Source organism: Erithacus rubecula (genome assembly GCF_903797595.1).
Source record: "Erithacus rubecula genome assembly, chromosome: 19".
NCBI lineage: Eukaryota > Metazoa > Chordata > Aves > Passeriformes > Muscicapidae > Erithacus > Erithacus rubecula.
In genome coordinates, this window is record NC_136671.1 from 8,203,140 (window position 1) to 8,225,796 (window position 22,657).

Below are 22,657 nucleotides of genomic sequence, written 5' to 3' on the forward strand. Positions count from 1 at the left end.
GGGATGGATGGAACTGCCCAACACCATAACCCAGCCACACACACAGCCTTGGGTTGGATCACAGGGATGGATGGAACTGCCCAACACCATAACCCAGCCACACACACAGCCTTGGGTTGGATCACAGGGATGGATGGAACTGCCCAACACCATAACCCAGCCACACACAGTGCACTGCAACGTGCACCTATGCACGTCCTCCAGTCATGAAGACAAGGAGAATTAGAGTGCCTTCGGATTCAACATGGAATTACCATATTGCCTAATGCCTGTAATTAGAGGGCAGAATGGATCTGGAAGCTTACAAGCAACTCATTCAATGAGAACCAGGGGATTTGCATGAGCTGCTTGCTTAAGTGTTACAGGAACTACCAGCACAAATGTCTGAGGAGCCAGTGGGAAAGTTGATGTTGCAATTAAACACAATCACAATTATCAGAATAACTGAAGCAGCACAATAACCACTCAATAGAGATGAGCCTCCTGAGTACCAGACAAATACTGAAGAAATCTAACTTTCCAAGGTGAGCTTTCAGTGAAAAAAAAATCACTCCTGTCAAAAGCACCCTGGGCACCTGCAGAGGAGATCCCCCAGAGGAGCATGTGGTGGGTGCAGAAAGCTGACACTTATCTGGGATTTGGCAGTGATGGGAATAACCAAACCATCTTGCTGTAGCCCCTTACTGACTCCTCCCTCTGGAAATGAGTGCCTGCTGGGCTCTCCTCACTGGCAACCAGCACACAAGTGTTAAGAGTTAAAATTAAACATCAACTTCCCAGACACAACAATCTTTACAGTTGCCAAAACAAAATATTTTATTGGTAAAAACAGAGCTAAAGGTTAATTTTCTCATGAACTCAGGCAAATAAGGATCGTGTCTTGCACCAGGTAACACTCAAACAAACCACACTGGGGTAAAACAGAATTTTATTTGGAAAATACAATTCACTGTCACTTTCTCAAACTAGCCACCAACTTCCTGAGTAATTTCAAGCAATAAACCAGGAAGTGAGTTGTATTAGTAGCCTAATTGCATATCTCACTTTTTCTTGACTTTTTTTAGGGGAGGAGGGCTGCAGAAGGGAAAAGACAACAATACACACACACACAAAAGTATTAGAACAGACTAGAAGATTTTCTATAAATCTATAAATTTATGTAAAATTTCTGTTAATCTATAAATGCTTGTTTCTGTCATTTGGTCCTATAATTTCTTGTTTACACACACAGGTTTGCCAATAAGAGTGCACGGCCCAGTGCAAGGTTCACTTCATGTGCATGAAAGCTAAAAAATTTAGCTTTCAAAGCCCATGTAGGTAAAACTGAAGCTTCCCTATTTTTTAAAAGCATTTGATTTATAAAATTTGCATCTGCATTCAGAAAGAAAAAGCAAGTACCAAATACAAAATCATCCTCCACTGGTGTCCACAAGAACATTCTGCAACCACTAAAGATGCTCCTTTCAGAGCACAGCAATACCCAACAGATGCAAAACATATCTGAGACAAAGTACACTAAAACTGGATTTTAAAAAACAAATGGCTGTCACTTCTATTTCACCCACACTTTAAACAAACAAAACACATGAAAGGCAGAATATTCTTTTTCCTTCAAGTACTAAACTCTTTCTGAAAATTCAAGTCCACAAATATAATTCATTACCCTGTAGGAAGAGTGTGACTAGCATCAAGCCCCAAATTATCATTCTAGGGACACCAGCACTAGCTATAGGGCAAATGTAAATTTATCTTTTAATCCTTCAATTTTTGCCATTTCCAGGCATGTCATACCTCAATAAAGAGCCTGAAGTATTATCCAGCTGACTAGCTTTTAATTTGAACAATGTGAACAAACTTTGTTTAACCATGACCCAGAGCCACACATGAAATGAGATTAAAGTTGTCTCTTCACATTTAGTAATCTTCTAGTTAACATGCAAAACAACCAGAAAGCTACTCTAAAGGAAAAAAACTGAGTAAAAAAAAAAAAAGAAAAAAAAAAAAAGACAGACTGTGTCTGAGAGTAGTCAAGTATTGTTAAACATTTTATCCTCCTACCTTTTCTAGGTACTGAAGTGCAAGGTGATTTTCACAAAGACCAGGGTCCTGTACCTGTGCTGCACTGAAAAATACCTTGAGGGTTTGCCTGAGTCCCTGCAATACAGCTGGATGATCTGCAGAGCATGTGGCTTGATGGCAAAGACACCCCTGAGTCCCACCAAAAGGTTCTTCAAGGCACCATGGTCCCCAATACTTGTGCTATACTCTCCAGAAGACCCCAAAGTTGGTGGGTTTTGTCACCCTCCCAGCACTACTGGCTACACTACAGCCTCAATGTGCTGAAACAGGAAATATGTTCTGCCCTAGATGTGGGAACACCCTAGGGGTAAACTTAGAGAACATACTCTTGGGATTTTATTTTAATCCAACACTACAGAACTGCAAGGCTTCAGTATAAATAGCTTTTTGCCAGTCACCAAGTGAAGACAAACTGTGTCTCTAGCAGTGTTGAAATATATTTAACCTATAAGGCCATTGTAACAACAGTCACTACTGACCTACATAGAAAGGACTACAAGACCAGCTTTTATATTGTCATGGCTTCTCAGTTTGCAAATGATTCTGAAGGGTGAACCTCAGAGGATATTCCCCATACTGCTGTACTTACTGTGAAGGTAGTCTGCCAGGTCACCACCATTACAGTACTGCAAACAGAACAGAAAACTCAGTTAATACAGGGCAAATCAAAGATTAACAAGAAAAACAATAAACAAGTAGGATTGCAGGCTTATCACAGTGTTTAAACATAAATAATTACACATGTCAAAATGCATATTTGGAAGTTGGCAGGGAAAATCCCATTCCCCTGGGTTCCTCTCCTGTCCTATTTCCCCTAAATGTTATGTTGCATAATGATACACCAGCTTTTGTGCACATCCATGTTCAAGCACATCAGAGAACAAAGCAGAAGGGTCACCACTGGAGACACCACCAGAAAGCTTTTCCAGGAAACCTGGGAGTGGACACAGCTGAAAACTGAAACTCCTCACATCAATTTTACACATCATTAAGAAAAGTCAACAAGAACTCCGAGTGAGAACTGCAGAGGAAGGGGAACATTCAGAGGCTCTGCAGGTAAAGTGTGTCCAGAACATTCTGTGGTGTGTGCCTGAACACACACTGCCCCATGGCACCCACCTGAGCCCTGAGGTTCAGGGTGTGACTGCACAACCTCCTGAGAGCAGCAAGATGAGAAATCCCCCTCTCTGCACCCACACTCTGCAAGGCCTGAGCTGCTGATTAAATTAACAAAGCCTCACAGGTGAGACTGCCAGCAGAAAGCACCACTTGTGAAACATGCTTGCCTCTTTAAAATGAGTTTAAAAAGTTAAAAATCAGAAGGAGGGAGGGAAAGGAGGTTAAAAAAAGAAAGAAAAAGACACACTCACCTCCATAACCAAGTAGACAGAGTTTGCCAGTTCCTGGGAAAATAGAAAATGGAAAAATAAGGGATTTATGCACTGAAATATATCAGACATTTAATTGCTGTATTACCTTTTAAATAGATAATCTGTTCTCTGCTATGAGTCAGACTGAAGAAAGAGTAAAAACATTATAGGTTAATTCCTGGAAGACTGCTTGCTTTGAAAATGGCAGGTATTTAAGCATATTATTGGTCTGTGAGAGTGCATCTGTTTAACCAAGCTGATCTCCTGTATTGTGGCTTGGGTCTCCATGTCCTTTTGGGCTGCAGGGATTAACAGTGGCACGCAACACAGATGCTGGCACTCTGCTATCTTAGAGCCTTAATCATTTCCACATTTAACTTGGCCCTTTATAGCAGCTGTGCCCACATGAGCAGCACTAGGCTCAACAGAAAGATAAGAGCAGCACAACTTTGGGACCTGCAATTCAACCCCGTGGCTGAAAAGTGCCTCACCTTCCTTTAGAGGGCAAAAAGGAAAGATCTCAGACAAAAAATATAACACTAACCATATTTTCTACATGCCTAACAGAGCCATTAGCAGGTGGCTAAAGCTTTCTGGATTGTAACAGGGGTCACCACCAGCCAAGTCCAGGCCAAATGCTCATCTGGCTAAGCTCACTACACTATCCCACTATCTTGGGAGTTCACCTCCTGCCTTAGCTGAGCTCTCCACAGCACCTGGGAAATGTGGATACATCCATGGTGCAAGCATGGATAGTGCAGAGATGTGTCCCACAAAAACACAGCACCACAGAGCCACAACAGGAGCCTTGGCTCTCAGCCCTTTCATTCTGCTCTGGCCAAAGGACTCTGCCTCCCATCAAGTACCAAATTCCCTGCCTTTGTCAACACCTGGAGTCCTCAGCACCCCTCACTGTCTCTTCTATCTTCTTTTAACCTCACAATGTGAAATCTGGGTTTCCAGATGTTTGCTGAAGACTGGTTGGAGGAAGATGAATTATCTGTGATTTGAGAGACTCAGCCACAGCTGCAGGGGAACTGGCCACCTTCCCTGGAGGGGCTCAAGTGTCCACCAGAGTCCAGGGCCACCTTGATTCTTACAGCTGTTCACTGCCCAGCTGAGCTTTTAGAAGTCCCCTTGTTTGTTCAAAAAGCAATTTTCTGTGATACTTCAAGAAAGTGTTTATTGCACTTCCTTGCATGACAAACACTTCTTTCAACAGGCTTTGTTTTTCAACCTCTGCATTTGAAAGCAGCACACATTAAGTCATCCACTTTCATACTCATTGGATGAAGTGGGAAACCAGTCTGTGGTTAAAAGCACCAGCCCAGGGAAGCAGTGCAAGAAGAAAATCCCAAGCACCACCCCAAGCTTTGCCATGACAAAGCACTGAGTGAATTCTCAGGAGCATTCAAAGCCCACCAGCTCCTGCTGTCCTAAGCAGGAACAATAGAAAGCCAAGGCTGATAAACACCACCCAGGACTTTAATTTTTACAGGAACTCCAGCTCCAGATGTACCAGAAGATACAAGACACACCAGAAGTGCAAGGCAGCTGCTCAGGGAACTCACTGCAGGGCAACTTCTGGGCACACAGAAGTGTCTGAAGTGGCTTCTGCAGCCCAGACCAAATTTATCATTGCCACAGAAACAATTTTCATAGACACTTCTTGGCTAAACATGCTGTGATCACTGCAGCTCAGTAAGTCTGCACTTTAATATGTATAGTGCCAGCAAGGTTTGAGGAAGCTCAGTATATTATTACCTAGGTAGAAAACAAAGGGGAAGCAGGGCTTACACAAACCAAGTCCAGAAGATATTTGTAATAACTTATTAGCCAACAGCTAAATGTACACTCTGCAGTTTGGTTGTTTTTCCACTCTACATTATTTAAAGACTGCAAGCAAACATCACCAAGGAAGTAATTGATTTTTGGCAGCCAGTGTGTGCAGTGACCAGGGTTAAACAAAGACCTGCACAGGCAAGGGAGATGCTCTGCTTCACTTTCCCAACAACAGCATGACCTTGGTGGTTGGTGGTTTCATCTCTTCACTCTGTGCTGGTGTGATAAGAGGGCATTGCCTGAAAGGCTTTGAGAAGTCAGTCATCACTGGCAACAGCACCCTCTGAAAATTCAACCTCACCAGGCAGAGCTGGCCTTCCTGCTGCACCCACAAGGGTATTTTCAGATCACAGGTGCCTGTGGCAAGGAGAACAAACTTGCACATTTGCAGCTTCAGCATTTCAAGACTCACTTACAAGAAATATCTGTAGAACTTTGCTAACAAAACGAAACATTTATTTCAAAAAGGGTCCCAGAAACAAACTCATGTTTGTAAAAAGCCAGTAAAGCTTACTGTGGTTAAAATAGACTCAGCTGTCTAAAGAGACTTCTGGTTTCACAAATAGACCAATAGACTTTTCTCAAGATGTTTCAGCATCAGAAACTACTTCTTGTCCATTTTCATCCTTCCAGTATATTTATGATTTTTCATCAACAAAACAAGGAAAAAAATACTGCAAGCCAAATTTTGCAAGCTACCAGTTTCTCTGAAAACCAAAGCAAGACACCCAACCCACTCATTTCCACATCAAGAAAAGTATTACAGTTTTCTGTATTTGTGCAGACTTATATTGAAGAAGTGTTACAGATAATTTCCTCTGGACCTCTTATTCTCATGTGCCAGTCCATGCAGCCAAGCCTGATCCTGTCACTAAACAAGCTCAATGAAGGCAACAGCACAGACACAACCCCTAACTTTTCCTGTCATCACAAAGGGCAGCAGTACCCTGACCATGCCCCACAATAGCAGCAAAATGCCTCTGCCAAAGGCATTAAGCTGATAATTAATCAGTCTGGATCACTGCCTGACTTTCTTGCAGCAGAGGCCCCAGTGATGAAGTTACAATTTAATTGAGTGCAAAAATAGGCAACAGCCTCTGCTGTCTACAAATAACACACATCTGCTGATGGAGAACAAAGAAATGAAGAAACCTCATTTAGCAATACACCATAAATCAACTCAAGACTGTGCTCTGTTAGAATTCCTGACTGTGACACAAGCAGATATAGCATTATGGACATTAAGACCCAATAGTCCTGTCTCCCTTTAAATTTTCTCTCCACCCATACTGGAAGGTGGCATGATCCTCTTCTTGGAAAGAGTGTGTTTAGGTGTGTCCAAAGGGAAATGTCTGGGTGTACCCACAGTTAGTCATCCTCCTACCACAGCTTAAAAAGTCAGAGAGGAATTTTCCTTAGAAAAATCCTCCTCTGCACTCTACCCCTGCACTCAGCCTGCCACCAAGTTTAAAAAGGTGCTCAGGAACAGAAAGAAGTGGAAATATGATTACACAACACTCCAAGATTCTCTCAGCAGAGCAGTGTTCTCACCAGTCTGTGTGAGACCAGTGCTGTAACAGACTCTGGAAAAAAAAAAAAAAAAGCTGGGAAAAACCAGCAAAGAATGACTCCCTCCTCACCTAAGGCCTTTTTTCTAGGACAGCTGAGGGATGCAGGAGGAACACTGAAGATGAAGGCAGCTCCAGGGTTACACCCATGTGCTGAGCAATGTGGGGCTGACAAGGCTCCTGCTGCCTACAATAGAGGAGCCATAAGCACTCAAGTCTCAAGACTTGTTTGATTACTCTCCTGGGTGTTTGCTGGCATCCCTGTGATGGCAGAGGGTTTGTGCCTCTCAGGAGATATCTACCACCAGCTGCTCAACACTAACTCTCCAACAGCACCCAGAGATGCTGCCCAGCAAAGATAATTTTATTGCACATGGATCTCTCTAAGCACAGCCAGGACTTAACCAACTGCACCAACACAACAGAAACATAACATAAAGCTGAGGGTCTGACAGTGGAAGATAACTCAACACCAACTGAAAGCTAAGCTTTTCCATTTCTTTTTTGTTACTTCTCCTACTCATTGCAGCAAAACCACTGCATACCACATCCTCCTGTTTTGCCAGCAGGGTCTCATGGAGCCAGTACCCTTCTGACCTGTGGTCTCCAGTCATTGCTTTTTGACAGTGGCACTGAAGTCACAAATACAGTCCAAACAAACAAAACTTTGCTTTACAGAAGCCAATTCTTAGGTCAGTGGCACCTGGAAAGTCCCTAGCTCAGGCAGGGGCTACCAAGATGACAGGGTTTGGGGAAAAAAAAACCTGCTGTTCTCAGAGGGGAAAAAACTTCCCAAAAAGTAAAATCTCTTAGTAGTGTTTCACTGTGGCTCACAGCTTGGCTTGAGCAGACTAGCCTCTGAAAAGGGAAAGGAAAACTGTCATGATATGCAAGGATTATCTTCTGATGCAACTGCTGGAAAGGAAGCAAGATAAGGACAATAGCAACATCAATCAGAAGTGGGAGAACCTAGCACTGCTCATCCTTTGGAAGATGGATCCAAAGCAAATAGCCAGAAGATGCCTTTTGACCCCCAGTGAAAAGAAAAACAGGTCTCAGAGCCTCTTGTGTTTCTGTTCTCTGGCCCTGGTTATCCTTCTCACTCCTCCTGAACACCATAAATAAGAAACTCAAAAACATTTTGAGCAGGCTTCCAATTCAGGAGACAATTAACTCAAATGAAGAAAGGCAAAACCCACTGCTACTGACTGGAAAGTGTCATTTCCAGAGTCAGCAGATCCATGACTTTCCAACATAATGAGGGCTTCTAATTTCTTAATGTAGATCCTAGGGAGTAAGTATCATAAGTAAAACCTGGCAAGCTCCACAAACTTCTGTCCACAATTGGCCATTGACTGCATTTTGCTTCTTCTGACCTGCCAGCTTGCTCTAGGATGTGGAGCAAGCAGAAGGGAGGCCCTGCAGCTCAAGGTTTATGGGTGGCCTTGCAGCAGGCAGATTTTTGTAGAACTGGAAGAGCAGTGATGCCAAGGGTCAGCAGTGCCCATTCCAGGCACTACCTACTCTCCACTGTAAAACAGATGAGCTGTTTCAGGACAGGTTGTACTTCAGGACAGATTAAAAACAGCAGGAAAACCATTCACTAGTGCTACATAGGCTTCAGGAAGGGAGGGAGAGTACTTCCCATCCCCCTGGCAACAGTTCTAAAGTCTGCCAGCATGACATTAGAAAACAAACAGGACAACGTCATGTCGGTGGAGCTGCTCTTTTGCAGGCAGCTCATACCACCACAGCCAGATGGGATCATTGCTGGTGAGGCAGCTCAGCCTTCCAGTGACCTGGAGAAACTTCACCATCCCTTCCACTGGACATGAGCTTCCAACAGGCTCCTTCAGCCCCACCTGTCCCCCCAGGCAGTGACAGTCACAGCCCCAGTGCTGGGCTACACAAATTCACTGCTGGGCTCAAACAAAGCACTGAGACCCTACACACCTGCAGAGGGCTCAGACAGAAAAACCCTGACACTCCTTTGCAGGCAGACAGGGACTCCAGACAGAAAAACCCTGACACTCCTTTGCAGGCAGACAGGGACTCTGCAGAGCAGCAACTCTACAGCAAGTCACAGCTGGAGCTGCCACCGAGCCTGACCACAGAAACCTAAGCAAGGGATTCACATCCTAATGGGGCACAGAAACAAAGTGCTGGGTTTCACAGGTCACAGAGCTTCCAGGCAGCACCAACAACATGCACATCACAGCAAATTAAGACTTAGGCTGCTGAGAAACCATCCCTTCTTACAGCAGTCATGTTGCTCTGGGGTCACACTGCACCTCCTACAGCATCTGGGCTCCCCCAGCCAGCTCCTGGAGAGACACCACTGACCAAATAACACTGAAATGCAGCTCCTGGAGAGACACAACTGACCAAAAACACTGAATGCAGCTCCTGGAGAGACACCACTGACCAAATAACACTGAATGCAGCTCCTGGAGAGACACCACTGACCAAAAAACGCTGAATGCAGCTCCTGGAGAGACACCACTGACCAAAAAACGCTGAATGCAGCTCCTGGAGAGACACCACTGACCAAAAAACGCTGAATGCAGCTCCTGGAGAGACACCACTGACCAAATAACACTGAATGCAGCTCCTGGAGAGACAACACTGACCAAATAACACTGAATGCAGGCTGCAGCAAGGATAAGGGGATGTAGAAAAAGAAAAGAGCAGAATCCTAAAAAGTTTGGACTTTCTGACATGGGATGGAAGAAGTAGTTACTCCTTTGCCAACAGGCAGAATAATACCTAGAGGCTTTTTCAAACAAAGTAAGCTCCTGTGCAAATGGCAATGCATTATGTTAATGCCATCAAGAGAGGAAACGTCAGAATTGTAACAACAACGACAAAAATAATCAAGATCCGATTTGCTTGACTGTATTTACTCCTCATCTCCTTCCTGCATCACAGCAATACTATAAACTGAACATTTAAGGTTGAATTCCCCATTACCTTAAGCTCAGTCACATGTACTGGAATTAAGTCCTTGCATACCTTCAAGCTGCATTTTATGAGCCTGCCCAATGAGCAGGGGAAGTGGGGGAGAGCTAAGGGTTGAGGTGGATATTTCAGTTTTAATCACACTCTTAAGATATGGGCAAATACAAGCAATGTCACTCAGTCCTGAGGTTTGATTTTAGTTTAGTCCCACTGATAAAGTTGGGAATTGCTTGGTTTTTAATGGTATATACCAAACACACCCTGATACTCTGCAAGAGTTGTTTTGGTTTGGATTTTTCTGGTGGGGCTTTTTTTTTTAAGCAACTCTGAAAACCAGGGTTTTCTATGGCAGAAGCATGAGTGATTGGCCTTTGCAAGTCTTCTTTGCCATCCATTTATTTCATACTTCATTCACCAGATTTAAGAAAAGATGCACACTTGCTACCAGAAAGGTGTGGAAACAAGGGATATAAAGAGCATGAGCTTTCTTTCAAATAAGAACAGTCTTAATTTAAGAAGGGGAAAACTCCAGTTACTGGAAGCCAGAGAAACATGAGATCAAACATGCACTATTTAAACAACAGAGAAATGAGCACTTTATAACATATTTAGTATGCTGGCTACAAGTGCCAACCAAATGAATGCAAATGAAGTCTGCCAGTGACTGGGGTGTGAGCAGGGTGAGGTGACACAGCAGCCAGGGGGACATGCAGAGCCCACCCCTCAGCCCCTGGGCTGCCCCCCAGCCCTGCCTGGCACCACTCCCTGCAGTCCCTGGGGTCCCCAACACATCAGCAGCTCTCACACCCCAGGCCACCAATGCACACAGAGCTGGCTGGGAGTCTCCCCCTTCCTGCAGGTTTCTAAGATGCTTTGCTAAATGGGATCTCTAATGACTTAAAATTATGCATCTTTCATTCCCCCCCACTGGAACCACACTGTCTGGTTGATCCCTACTATGCCAGCTCAGCTGACCTAATTCCTCCTGTTATTCTGATGCTAGGAGACAAGCCAGGTGCTCCTGCAGCCAGACTGAACATTATTGCCCTAAGCAACCAGTGATGCACAATTTGATTCATTTCTATCAGCCCCCCTTGAAACAACCTTGCTTAGTAAACAAATGCAGCTCTGAGATCCTCACTTTGCATTTTGACAGCATCTCTGTGTTTATGGTAGTATTAAAGGCCTGCACATTATAAAGCAGGAGACAATGCACAATTAGAGTGCCTCTTTGCTGTGCAATCAGCACAGCAGAGGTTCCAAAGCTATCCATGGGCAGGGCTCATCCCTGGATTCTGCTGTGAAAATTTGTTATTACATTTCTCAGACAGGAAATGTAACATCTGAAGACAATTAAGATGCCTTCTCTTAAGCAAAGTATGTTTAGGTCTGCACCTGAGAAACACTGCCTTGGAAGATCACATCATTCATGTTCATTTTTTACCAAATTTGCAATTTGCTAGTGCTATGTGAACATACGTAACAGCAGAAAAAAAAACCCCACTAGCCAGACAACAAAAAACATCATGCAAAACCATATATACTTATTCTGAAAACAAAACCAAACCAAAAACCTCTCCTTGCCTAGGCAAAGACTAGCACCTCTACTGACCAGCCCTGTGCTTAGCTTCTCATTCCCACTATATCTCACCTCTGGGATGAAGGCAGTTTGCCTCATGGATTTATTGCAGTTTCACACTTTAATGGTAAATTCAGTCCAGTCACAAAATTAAATATTTTAATTAGGCTTTGGTTTGAGCCTATAAATATTTGAAACAAATTTAAACAGTGTGTTCCCACCAAATTTAATCCGGCCCATCCACTGATTAGGAGACACCTCTTCCCATACATCATCCAAATCTTCAACTCCTTGTTTTGCTCACTCATCACATGGATTTACACAGTGGAAATTCTCATGGTGGAAACACTGGTGGAGCTTCAAGAGCAGCAGCACAAACAGCAGCCACCAGAGAGCTTTGCTATCAAACTGTGAACACAACAGCCTTCCAGTTTCCAATTACTCCTGGGAAACATTCCTTAATCTGTCATTACAGTCTGAGTAATGGTACCTTCCACAGGAGCTTTGGAGGCCATTCACCACCACGCTGCTGGCTCTTCCATGACACCTTAATCATGTGAGAGGAACACAGGTATGTGCTGTACACACAGCATGAGTAAAACAGTGATCATAATTTCAGAAATGTGGCAAGACAACTCCCTCTAAAAAAAGCCCATGACTGAGGTCTATATTTAGTGGTCAACATTTGCTGGATGTTTCTCTGACCTGCACAGTGGGATACTTGGCTGGGGAAGCCAGCATTAAATCAAAGTTCAACACTACAGAACTCTCAACTCTACACAAACATGGCCATTCTGGTCCATTAAACTCTCAAGCATTTCCTTACAAAACTACTGGCAGAGGTTGGCTGCATTTTGATCTTTTTTCCTTCTAGCTCTAAATTGAGCCAGATCCAATCTTCAGTAAGAGTGATTCCCTCCAACAGATGCAAGGATGCTGATGGAGCAGGGTAGCAGACACCCCATTCCTGCCCACAGCACAAACAGAAAGAGGATTGCTCTGCAGTCCAGAGAGCTGCACTTCACACCCACTCACCAGGCAACCTGCCAGCTCCACCAGGGGATGGAATTAAAACAGGATTTCAGCAGGCAGCCTGACCTCAGGAGAGCAATCTCCTAGACACAGAGTGCCTCTTTAGTCATTCCAAGTGCCTCAGTGCAGCCCTGTCTCCTGAGATGGGCATGTAAACAGCAGTGCCTGAGGAGCAGAAGATCCTGCATGAGGTGGCACGAGAGGTGGCCAGGCATGAGGTGACACTGCAGCACACTGATTCACCCAGCATCACACCCATCAGTGCAGGGCTGCTGCAGAGGTGAGCAGTGCTGGAGGGCACACAGAAGGACACTGCTGTCTACAGAGCTCCAGGGGTCCCAGGGGACAGCAGGAGGCACGTACACAAGATGCAGAGTAGCATCTAGAGGCTGTGTGTCAGAAAAAGGGTGATGGTGCAGCACAGCACAACATCACAGCCCAGCAGCCACGGCTCTATTGATCACAAGGACTTTCTACACAGCAGCAACACAACACTGTTATTAGCTGGCTCTCAAGACCAGCCCAGGCTGACTGATCACTAACCTGAGAAGTGCTTGTTCTGCCACCCGGGCCTTAATCCATGTGCACAGGAAAAAACTGCACTGCTAGGACTCTGTGTTCTTTGTCTCCAGGTGATACAGTCATCACTGCAGAAGTATTTTTGGTGAGTCTGTACCAGGTGACTGAGTTAAGCATTTGTCTCAGCTCATCCCAAACTAGTGAGCATAACAAGCCAACCTGTCACCAAACTGTAGAAAGCAGACCCTCAGGTAACACAGGCTGAGCCAGAAACATCACAGCACAGTGCCTTGTGTGATGTTAACAGCTGTGTTGCTGCCACCAGTCCATCCCATCAGTGCAGAAACTGGGGGGAAAAAACCTAAATCAAAAACCACCTGACATCTGCTCAAGCACAGCCAGAGCTAGGCTGCTTTAAGAAGCAAGTTCAGCTCACAGCACACAACTAGGGAAAATTTGTCAGTAAAATAATCCTCCTTATTTGATGCAGGAAAATGCTTTCTAATATCCAAAGCATGACATGATCAGATTCAGCAGATTTTCTGCCTAGTACCAACACAGCCATATATGAAATCTTCAGCTGACATCCATTCAACCTGGGGCAGCTGGCACAGAACAGGGAGGGAAAGACCCAGAATCTCTCACTGCCCAAAGATCTTAGTTAGCTATGCTGGAACTTCCTAGTGCTGGAAGTTTGCTGGCACAGAGTGCTCCCAGGATCTGACAAGTTCAAGGGTTCCCTTCCTACCACTGAATCTCCTCAACTAATCAAGTGGTCTCTGATCACAGACAATGTCCTGAGACACAAAGGAAAGCAAAGCAAGCCCCACACACCAGACCACATGTGCTGAGCTTCCCTGTCAATGAGCATGAAGGGTTCAGCTGGTCCTCAGAGCCATGGAGCCCAGTTTTCCAAGGAATTTTATTTCCATACCAAGTCCTCTTTTGGCAGAAACCATCATTTGTTGTTACTAATTTCTAGCTTTAGGAACAAGGACTCATTTGGCTGTCAGAGTAAAAGGATTTCTGGTACCCAAATGTTCCTCTGGACCACCCTACTCCCCTTGACTGCTGCAGAATGGGGACCCCAGCCCCAGCCAGCTGAGGGGTTAGGTAGGGCTCAGGAGCAACTGAAACACCCCACACATGGTGGAATACAGCTTCTACTGTCTGCCAAATGTCTCCTGTGCCCAGCAAAAACCCACACCACAACTCCATACAGACACTAAATAGACAGCACTTTCAAAAATGTGGTACAATAAGATTTATCCTCTTTATGAGCAGGGGTTCTTTTGCATTAGGTTCCTAAACTATTAACAGCACCTCTCATTAATATGTGAGCACATAATAATGGGAAAATGCATATTTCATTTTGTGAGCCATTCTCATGCTGTTCTAAGCACTCCAGTAAGGGCATCTGTAAAAGTCCAGTCACTGCACTTTCAAACATTAAACATTCATCAGAATCATTTATTCCTAGAAAGTTTCTTATTTTCTCATTATTTATGAGCCAATATCATAAAGACCTGTGGAATGAGAAGGAATACAGCAATTTTCCCAGATTTGAAGGATAAATTAAGGGTGCCAGGGTGAGAGCTGCTTGTCAGTACTAAACATCAGTACTGCAAGTGTTTGTCTGGAGCAAATTTAGCCTTACATCAAAAATCTCATGTTGTGAGAGGTCTGGCTAACATGAGTTTTTAACCAGGAAAATGCAAATGAAAGCATCATTGGATGTAATCACTCACTTACAGCCACTGTGGTTTTAGTAACCATTTCCTTGTGTGTTTCTTACACACCAGTAAAAGTCAGTCACTGCTGACAGGCAGTGCAGAGGGAGGACACAAAATGCAATGACAGACAAAGCTACAGGGCAACAATAAGCTTCACAGCAAGTTTTTTTTTCCCCTTTTGCTCTATGTTGTAATACAAGAACAAGCATTTTTTGGTTTAGAAAGCCTACAAGTAAGGGTTCAATTAACTGCAATGATGATATTTTTGAGGATAAATGCATATGCAGCTATGAATGAAGCTACTAATCTGGTATCAGGGGAGCAATGTGAGTAAGTAGTAGTCTTTTCCTCAAAGTAGGGAAAGGTGGGCAGCACCCAGCCTTCCACAGACCTGCCCTTTTACCTTTGCAGATAATTTACTCTCACACAACCCCTAAGCAGACACAGGGCAAGGCCAAATGTTCAGACTCACTATACACCCAACATATGTGGGTTAACTGCAACAGACTGTCTAGTAATGATCACTGACACCAGATGAGAGCCCACATCCAATGCCCCCTAAATAATCTCATTTTCTCTGAGAAATCAAATTACCCAGGTCATACAAGGACTCTGACAAAGCTGCTAACTAAGCACAAACCTGGGCATGCCTTGAGCCCCAGAAAATTCTCAATTCCTCTTTTATCTTATATAGTTTCTTGCTAAAATCCCACCAGACTGCACTGCTAAACACAGGATTTAGTAAGGCTCATCACAAAAGGAGAAAAACCACAAATCTATAATTGTAACAGTGATGAAATTACTCCTTCTGCAGAAAATGTCTTTGAGTTGCTTCCTATTCAGCAGGAACTTAAAGCAGGGAGAAGAATCTAACCAAAGTTTCGAAAGAGCTCAGTAAGCAAACCCAGCAGCATAAACGTTTCATACAAATGAAAACTATAAAGCGCAGGAGCAGAAAAAAGAAATAAAAATAAATAAAAATAAATAAGAATAAATAAAAATAAATAAAAATAACTAAAACAATGTCCTAAGTGGCCTGTACCCCCAGGAAATATTCCCAGTTATTCTGCAGCATTCATCAGCCCACAGGCAGCTCTGCAGGCCGGCTCGGGAGCAAAGCACGGCGGACTACAACACCCAGCAGGCACCGCGAGGCGCCGGCCAATCGCGCACAAGGGAAAATGTCAACAAACACGGGCTGCGGGACACGTGACACCGGGCACAGGGCGCGACAGTCGCGATAACGCCGCGCCACAGACAGCCGGGCACCGCCACTCGCCCTGCCGCTCCACCTCTGCCTCTGCTGTCTTCTAAAAAGCGTTCACGAATCGCAAAGATAACTTGCCCGGTTACCAAGCAGGATTTAATCAACGAGAAAAATCAATGGGAAATAAATAAATGATGATAATCAATGGGAAAATAAAGAAATAAAAATCGTTGGATGATTCACAGTAGATCGGTTTCAGCCCCTCTAGATCAGGGCTGACTTTGAAGGAAAAATGTGGGCTGCAATTTTTAACACTTAGTGACGACCACAAGGACAACAGAAAAATGCAAATTAAAATCCTCTGGAGCTGAAGACAATCATATGCTACAAAGTCATGCCTGCACTATTTTTACATGGCTTAGGAAAAAGAAATTTTCTCAGGGAAGGTATCCAGACCAGAAAAAGAAAACTAAAAAGTGGGCATGCCAAGAATAACTGCTGTCAATTTTATTTCTAACATTTGAGAACTTAAAAGCTTCCGGCATAGACATATTCACCACACTGCATTTCACTGTGTAACATCCTGGAGCAGAAGATCCCACCCCAACTCCCAACGGCACATGAGTTGTGTGATCCAGCCAACAACTAACACATGATCTGCTGTGTTTGCTTATCTTTCCCTAACTTATCAGAAGGCTTTCAATCCACCCCCCTCCCCAAAGTACACATCTGAGTACAAACATTTGTTAAAAACTGAAATTTCACAAACTCCATTCAACCTTTCCCAAATTTAGAATGCTTTAAGGTAATTGAATTTATTTACCTGGAAGTCATACAAGGCAACAATGTTTTCATGTTTCAATTCCTAGAAAAAGTAAAAAAAAACAAAACAAAACAAAAACATAAGCTAGGAGCAACAAAAGGTCTATAGAACAAATACTGAAGAAAATAAGTGAGTCTGCCTTTACCTTAAGGATTTTTATTTCCTTGCCCAGGAGTGTTTGTGATTTTGCAAGGTTCTTCTTGTTAATACATTTCACAGCTACTTCCAGCTCAGGTTTCTGAAACAGTACATAAGTAACACAAACAAATGTAAATTTCACCATTCATCCACGTTAGGATAAGCAGCCTCTTAACAGATTACAATACTCCTGAAGAAGTGTCTTGCAGCACCGGTAAAGGCCTCTCACCTCACATCCTAATGCCTTCCCCTTACTTGTTCAGACTTGCCCTTTGCTGAATTATGCTTGTCAGCCCAAGGAGAAAAGCCCAAGGTTTAGGTTTGTTACTACTTTATACAGTGATTATCCTCTTATTTAATCACTAGAAATAAATGCACTGTGGGAGCCGTGGCTTATCCCAAGCACTAATGATGGAAAATCCACTGCCGGATTGGTTTCCTTTTATTTACCAGTAAGAGATTTCTCCTCCTCCTGGAAAAATTAAGTGGAGAAGGAGAAGACTTCACAGACACACACACAAAAAAAAATCCCAAACAAACTAAAGAGTTCTTTTCATAGATAGTGTGTGGATTTTTTTTCTCTCTTATTTTGGAGATTGGGACGGGTTTGGGGTGGATCAGTGGGCACCCCACAGGCAGCTGACGGCCTCCCAGCCCCAAGGTGAAGGCACCTGCCCGGACACACGCAGAAACTCCAAGGAGAACAACAATAAATAACAAAAACCAGCCCGAGCCCGGGGTGATGCCCAGGCTGTCACAGCCAGCGGGATGCGGTGACCGGGGCGCGCTGCCCCCAGCTCGGCCCAGAGCAGGAAATAAATAAATAAATGAAAAGCAGGAGCGCTGGGGGCGGGGGGGGGGGACGGAAATAAAAAGCCGCGATTCTCACCTCTTTGTGCCTGCCTTTGAAGACGACGGCGAAGGCTCCGTGCCCGATCAGGTCCTTCCTGCTGAACTCAAACTTTCCCACCGTCTCCATGGCGCTGCGCCGGGGGGTCCCGGGGGCCGGCGGGGAGGCTGCGGCCGGGACGGCTTCAGAGCTGCAAAGGGACGAGGAGGAGGAGGAGGATGGCGGTGATGAAGGAGCTGCCTTGAAAAAAAATTAAACCTCTCCCAATCCAAACACGACGGGGGCACCCCCCGCCACCGCCTCCCCCCCTCTCGGAGCGGTCGGGAGCCGGAGCAGCCCCGCTCTCGCCGGCGCCGGCAGCTCCGCGCCGGGCTGCGCTGCCCACCTCGCCCTGGTCCATGGGCTGCCTCTTCCTGCCGAGCGGCCGGGAGCCGGGCATTGTCAGCGGCCGGGGCGAAGCTGGCTCCTCAGCAGCGGGCCTCCCCCATCTCCTCCTGGGGCCGGGCCGGCGCGGCTCCTCGGGCCCCGCTTCAGGCGGGGCTCCCCATGCCGAGCCCCGGCCCCCCCGCCGGCAGGCGCGGCTTCGCCGAGAGTCCACCTTAAGCGCGATCCACCTTAACGCGCGGTCCGCCTGACGGCAGCGCTCCACCTTAAGCGCGATCCACCTTAAGGGCCGCCCGCGCCCCCGGCTGTGAGCGCTGCCGGGGCCGGGGTGGCGGGGCCGGGGTCGCTCCGCGGGAGCCGCCGCTCGCTCGGCCGGGCCCGGACAAAGCTTTGCGGAGCGGAGCGGGCGCGCCGGGCGGCGCAGGCGCGCTGTGCGGTGTGCGGCGGGCGGGCAGAGCGGCGGCGGCGGCACCTGAGGCGGAGCGGCCGGGCCCGGCACATTTAAAGGCGCCGCCTGCCGCCCGCCTGAGTCAGCGCCGCCGGCCGGGCCGGGCCGGGCCGGGAGGGCTCCTGCCAGCCGCCCGCCCGGGCTTGGAGAGGTCACACAATCATGGGATGCTCTGACTTGGAAGGGACACACAACGATAGGGAAAGTGCAGTTCCTGGCCCTGTACAGCACAGCCCAAGAATCTCACCACGTGCCTCAGAGCGTTGTCAAAATGCTTCTTGAGCTCTGTCAGGCTCGCTTGTCACCACTTCTCCAGGCAGCCTGTTCCAGTGCACAGCCACCTTCTAGCAAAGAGCCTTTCCCCAGTATCCATCCTGAGCCTCCCCTGACACGGCTTCAGCCATCCCCTGGGGTTCTGTCACTGTCACCGCAGATCGGTGCCTGCCCTTTCACTTCCCTTCACAACCCCGAAGCTGTACACCACAAAAAGGTCCATCTCCTCCGGGCTGAACAGACCGAGCGATGTTCCGAACAAACAAACGGGACTGGCTGGGTGAAGTTCAGCCCAGGAGCTGTAAAGCGTCCCAGCATGGCCAGCCCCCGTTCCTCTCCCCCAGCATAGCCCACCTCCTCCTCCAGAGCCGCTCCTGTGCCAGGGCACCCCGGCTGCTCCGCGGGAGCCGGCCCGGCCTCCAGCAGCGCCCCAGGGTGCCTCCATGGAGCTCTCCTCTGATGGACCCTTCTCCTGCTCCGCAGCTCGGCATGGAATCACTGCTGCCATAAGAAACCTTTCCTGGCCTGGGCCTGGTGTGTGGTTTGACCATCCCCAGGCTCTCGCTGTGCAGAGACCCACAAGCTCTGCCCTGTGGGTGTGGGCTCACAGGTTCATTCCCCCGTGGCAGGAACTTCTCACGGGTTTGTCCCATCCTCTGCTCCAGGCTGCCCAAATCCAGCAGCCCTGGCCACGTCCGCACCGCTTGCGCATTCGCACCTGTTTGTGCTCTTATCACAACGTCATCTTCCAGCAGCACAGAAAACAACGCTCCTCGTGGGCAGCAGTTTGTTTTTTTACACAACTGCATTGACCCGTGTATCGACCTGTGTCCAAACCCAAGCACGCACTGCCTGGGCGATGCCAGCGGCTCCACGGACACCCAGCACACAGGGTGCTCGCTGTTGTGACGCTGGGTGCCTGCAGTTATCACCATTCTCGGCACAAGCAGCACTTCACAGCGTCAGGACGCCTTATCTGGCAGTGGCTGATATGATATCTGTCGGCCCATAGTCTGTTGTCCTTGGCTCCTAGGAAACTGGTTCAGGTACCTTCCTCCACTTAAAATTTTAGTGGGAAAATGACAGCGTGTGCTGAATGCCAGTGTAAAAGTAGCAGTGCCTGACTGGTAGTGGTTGGCATCTCAAATTCCAGTAGTTTAGTGCTTGTTGGGAGCTGTGAAAGTGACAAGGGTGTTCTTCAGTGGGGATCTGAAAACTGCCTTTGCTGAAGTGGCCTTTAAACCAAAACAAGACCAGAGCACTTCTGTGATTCCAGCAGAAATGAATTTTAAAACAGCTTTAAAAAAACATACAGTATACTTAGCTACTTGTTTTCTTCCACACTTCTGTCATCCACATCTACATTTTCAGGCCTTTGTCAATGATCATAAGGGGTTAATTTCAACACTAATGCAGAAACATAAAAATGTCAACCATCATCAAATTTTCAAAATAAAAGAAAGGTACTTAGCAAAAAAGACTTGGGAATTAATTTTACCTCTAAAAAGCCACTGTCTCTAAAGCAGAAGGTAATAGTTGCAAAAGTTCAAGGCAGGAAGTGAAGAAAATGTTTTGAAACTACCTAGATGATTTCTAGGCAGGCAAAATCTTGTATCTGCCTTGGCTGGAAAGCAGCCAGAGCACTCTGGCTAGCAAGTGCACTCTTGCAAGAACTGTGGTAAAATCTCCAGTGCCCACAGGTGTTTTTGCCTTTCCTTCCCTAGCACAGCAAAGACATGCAGTCCTGGCTGAAGGAGGAAGTTGATATGACTGCTGTTCAATTAGAGGCCAAAATATCCCAGTGATGAATGTCCTTTGTTCTGTACTGAGTGTGCTTATTTGTTCCTTCATGTGCTGTTGGTTGTGAAAAAAAAAAAAAAAAACAACAAAAACAACCGTTAAACGTAAGTTAGATTTGACTAAACGTGGGTCCTAAGGCAGCTCTTTGCATGCAGCTGTTTACAGAGCCAGGTGACAAAGTCAACCTCCTCTCTGCTGACGTTTTGGTTTTGTTTTAGGCAAATTTGTTTTGTTTTTAAGCAGGCTCACTGGGTAGCTTTCTAGTGAGCAAAAGGGACTTCAAGATAGCAGAATAAAAGTCTGTACTAGGATCAGTTAGTACTGGATGCTATATGGGCACATGAGGCATCACACTTACTTTGTATGATCAGTTTAATATTTATAGCAATTAAACATCTTTCAATTGTGAGCCTTCAAAAAAAATGGGTTGGTGAAAATATTTTGAACTTCTACAAAAATTTAGACATTTCCCCCAGAACCACTAATAAAATGTAATGCTCCTTGACAGCAATATGTATTTGAGATGTTTGGAGTGCAGACACATTTGTTCATTTTGGAACAAAGAGGGCTGAAAAGCTTTTTAATTAAATGTAGGATTCTTCTTTTTTTTTTCTTTTTCTTTTTTTTTTTTTTTTTTTTCTGTGGTTTGCTGATTAAGAGCTTGTGCTGTATCAATTCTTCCCCGATGTTCAGAATTCAGTGAGAGTATGTTTAGGCCAACATCCAACACATGCAAATTCTGTTCTCCTCCCACAGTCTCCCATTTGCTGATCATGAAAGCACTACTGCCAGCACGTATTCAACTGCTTCCTCAGATGGAGGCATTAATCTTTGAGGGGACAGAGTAGAGAGTTCAATTTACTAATGCAAAACATCAGTGGGGGAAGATCTACTGCTGAGATTTACAATGGGTGGAGAATAATATAAGCATATAATACACCCACTGTGGGAAGCCTTGGAATATTGTCTTGGAACTCTCTTTTTAATTTAATGCAACTTTATTCTTTCTTCTAATTTAATTGTAAAGGAAAGTGATGGTCAAGTGATATCCTGATGACTCAAGTAATACTCTTTTCCAATACCATGTTTTAATCAGGAGTCATAAATATGGCTGTTTCTACCTCCTGTAATCCAAGAGTGCCATCCTTACTTCTTGGCTGCAGAGGCACAATGTAATTAATTATCTCTGAGCTGGGCAGTTGGTTAAAGCTACAAAAGTGTGAGGGAATTATGTAAGCAAACTCAGAGTATAAATTTATAATACAGGCAGAATAAAGACTTCCCATTAGGCAATGTCCATCTTTTTGTGATGCCTTTCCAGACAGTTCCAGCTTCTCAATACAAACATCTGCTGTGGGGCAGCCAGCCATCTTTCCCAGGATCTAGTCTTTGCTTTTCTAGTTCAGCAGCTCCAGCCTGGTGCTCCCCATAGTGCCCAGTGAGAGATCAGAAGCTTCCCAGCAGCCACCCATGAAGATGAACTGTCTGCAAGGCGTGGGGGAATCCTTGCCCAGATGCAATCACAAAGAACAAGTTCTTTGCCTTGCTGTTTTGAAATCAAAGTTCTGCTCGATGCAGAGGGAATCTCCAAGGCCTTCCTGTGTAATCTTTTCATTACAGCAACTGCCCCAGGGACACGAGCACGAAGGGCCAGGACAGCAAATCAATATTTCTGAAGGAAGTGCTAAACTATGAGCTTGGGTGCATGAGCAAGATGTGATTGAACATGTTACCACACATGGGCTGAGCCTTTAATTGGTCCTGCATCTCCTCTTTGTGTGAAATGAGCAGTGAAGCCTGAGGATGAGCTTTAACATGCAGCTGTAGGTGTGCTGCTGCTGGGTAATTATTTTCTTCACAGAAATGTGTGCTTGAAACTTATTCTGGATACTTCACAGCCAAAGAAGATGGACAGAGCAGCACAGAAGGAAAGATCAGAGTTTGAGTTTCAGAGTACATCTGGATGAAAAGCAGACTCTGTATTTATGTGGATTCAAAATCTGATGCAAATTCAGACATGTTAAGGCAGTTCCACATCCGCTTTCCACAAACAT

At 45.6% G+C, this 22,657-nt stretch overlaps 1 protein-coding gene across 10 annotated transcripts in view; it reads right to left on the bottom strand.

The window, feature by feature from the left end:
• The window catches only part of ULK1 (unc-51 like autophagy activating kinase 1), a 75,791-nt gene extending 56,289 nt beyond the window's left edge, over positions 1-19,502 (bottom strand). Inside the window, exons 1-6 of one of the 10 annotated variants that reach the window (XM_079322905.1) lie at positions 19,158-19,502; positions 17,738-17,888; positions 16,856-16,948; positions 16,711-16,752; positions 3,450-3,482; positions 2,669-2,705 (exon numbers count right to left, since the gene is read on the bottom strand). In XM_079322905.1, coding sequence (XP_079179031.1) covers positions 2,669-2,705; positions 3,450-3,482; positions 16,711-16,752; positions 16,856-16,948; positions 17,738-17,888; positions 19,158-19,456 — 655 coding nt within the window. In that variant the 5' untranslated portion in view covers positions 19,457-19,502. Of the gene's footprint in view, positions 1-2,668; positions 2,706-3,449; positions 3,483-16,710; positions 16,753-16,855; positions 16,949-17,737; positions 17,939-18,083; positions 18,559-19,157 lie in introns of those variants that run through there. The other 9 variants (XM_079322902.1, XM_079322900.1, XM_079322904.1 and 6 more) reach the window with 9 other exon arrangements.
• Positions 19,503-22,657: the final 3,155 nt, after the last annotated feature.